General features: G+C 48.9%; 1 protein-coding gene across 1 annotated transcript; it reads left to right on the top strand.

The window, feature by feature from the left end:
• Positions 1-72: 72 nt before the first annotated feature.
• On the top strand, positions 73-988 carry EVA1A (eva-1 homolog A (C. elegans)). The gene has a single exon (XM_015428745.1). It carries the CDS (start codon positions 73-75, stop codon positions 481-483), a length of 411 nt encoding a protein of 136 aa, XP_015284231.1. The 3' UTR covers positions 484-988.
• The last annotated feature ends 14 nt before the right edge of the window (positions 989-1,002 follow it).

Genomic DNA, 1,002 nt, shown 5'->3' with positions numbered 1-1,002 from the left:
TCCTGTGATCCAGCAGCTAGTAGATACAGCTGGCCATTATTTGTATCATTTATAGTGAGAAAGACGAGATAAATGTTTGAATCAATAAACGTTGTCTTTTTTTTCTTGCGCCTTACAGAAAACCCAGAGCGTGCTGCTCTGTATTTTGTCTCCGGCGTGTGCATCGGCCTTCTCCTGACCCTGCTGGCCTTGGTGCTCCGAGTTTCCTGTCGGACGGACTGCAAACGCTCACGGTCAAAGAAGCCGCCACGGGAGACCGAGAGCGACAGCAGCGAGAGCGATGATGACTCAGACACCACCTCGGACCTGTCGGCCCGCCGTCATCGCAGGTTCGAGAGGACTTTGAACATGAACGTCTTCACCTCTGCCGAGGAGCTGGAGAGGGCCCAGCGGCTGGAAGAAAGGGAGCGCATCATCCGGGAGATATGGATGAACGGGCAACCGGACATCCCAGGGACCAGAAGCCTGAATCGCTACTACTAATGGCTGGCCCAGTTGACTGTTCGGTACTACATAGACGACACCTTCTAAGCCTACGAGGCAGAGATGAACCTCACTCTATAATGTCTTCCTTTCCAGAGAGCTTACGGAAGGATTGTCAACAACGAGCAATAACGCTTCCCATCATTCCCTTTGAGCCTCGTAATGGCTACCTAAGCCAGGTTTATCACCGACAAGTATTTGCTTCACAAAAATAAACATTCTCTTGTTACAGGAGAAAGGAAGGCCAGTTGGTGTTATTCTGGAGTGCAACAGGACGCTTGAGATTATCACTTGTTGTTTTGGAAGATTTGGAAATCATGGCACAGATTCTTTCTTGGCTGGTTAGTTTTTGCTTTTTGAGTGTCGTTATGAGGAACTCGGTAACAACTATTACAAGATTCATTGGTTGTATCCAGAGGATGTCTTATGCAAGCAGAAGGCACTTTTGTCTGCGCAAGGAGGGGGGGTTCCTCCAGTTTCTGTAGGTTCATTGCCCCCTGTTGCATTCCTCCATATTTG

This window comes from Gekko japonicus, unplaced genomic scaffold, assembly GCF_001447785.1.
Source record: "Gekko japonicus isolate JY-2015 unplaced genomic scaffold, Gekko_japonicus_V1.1 scaffold37615, whole genome shotgun sequence".
In the NCBI taxonomy this organism is placed as follows: domain Eukaryota; kingdom Metazoa; phylum Chordata; class Lepidosauria; order Squamata; family Gekkonidae; genus Gekko; species Gekko japonicus.
This window is presented reverse-complemented; position numbering and strand designations above follow the sequence as displayed.

Coding starts and splice junctions, on each gene's coding strand:
- EVA1A (XM_015428745.1), top strand. CDS start 73: ATGTTTGAATCAATAAACGTTGTCTTTTTTTTCTTGCGCCTTACAGAA.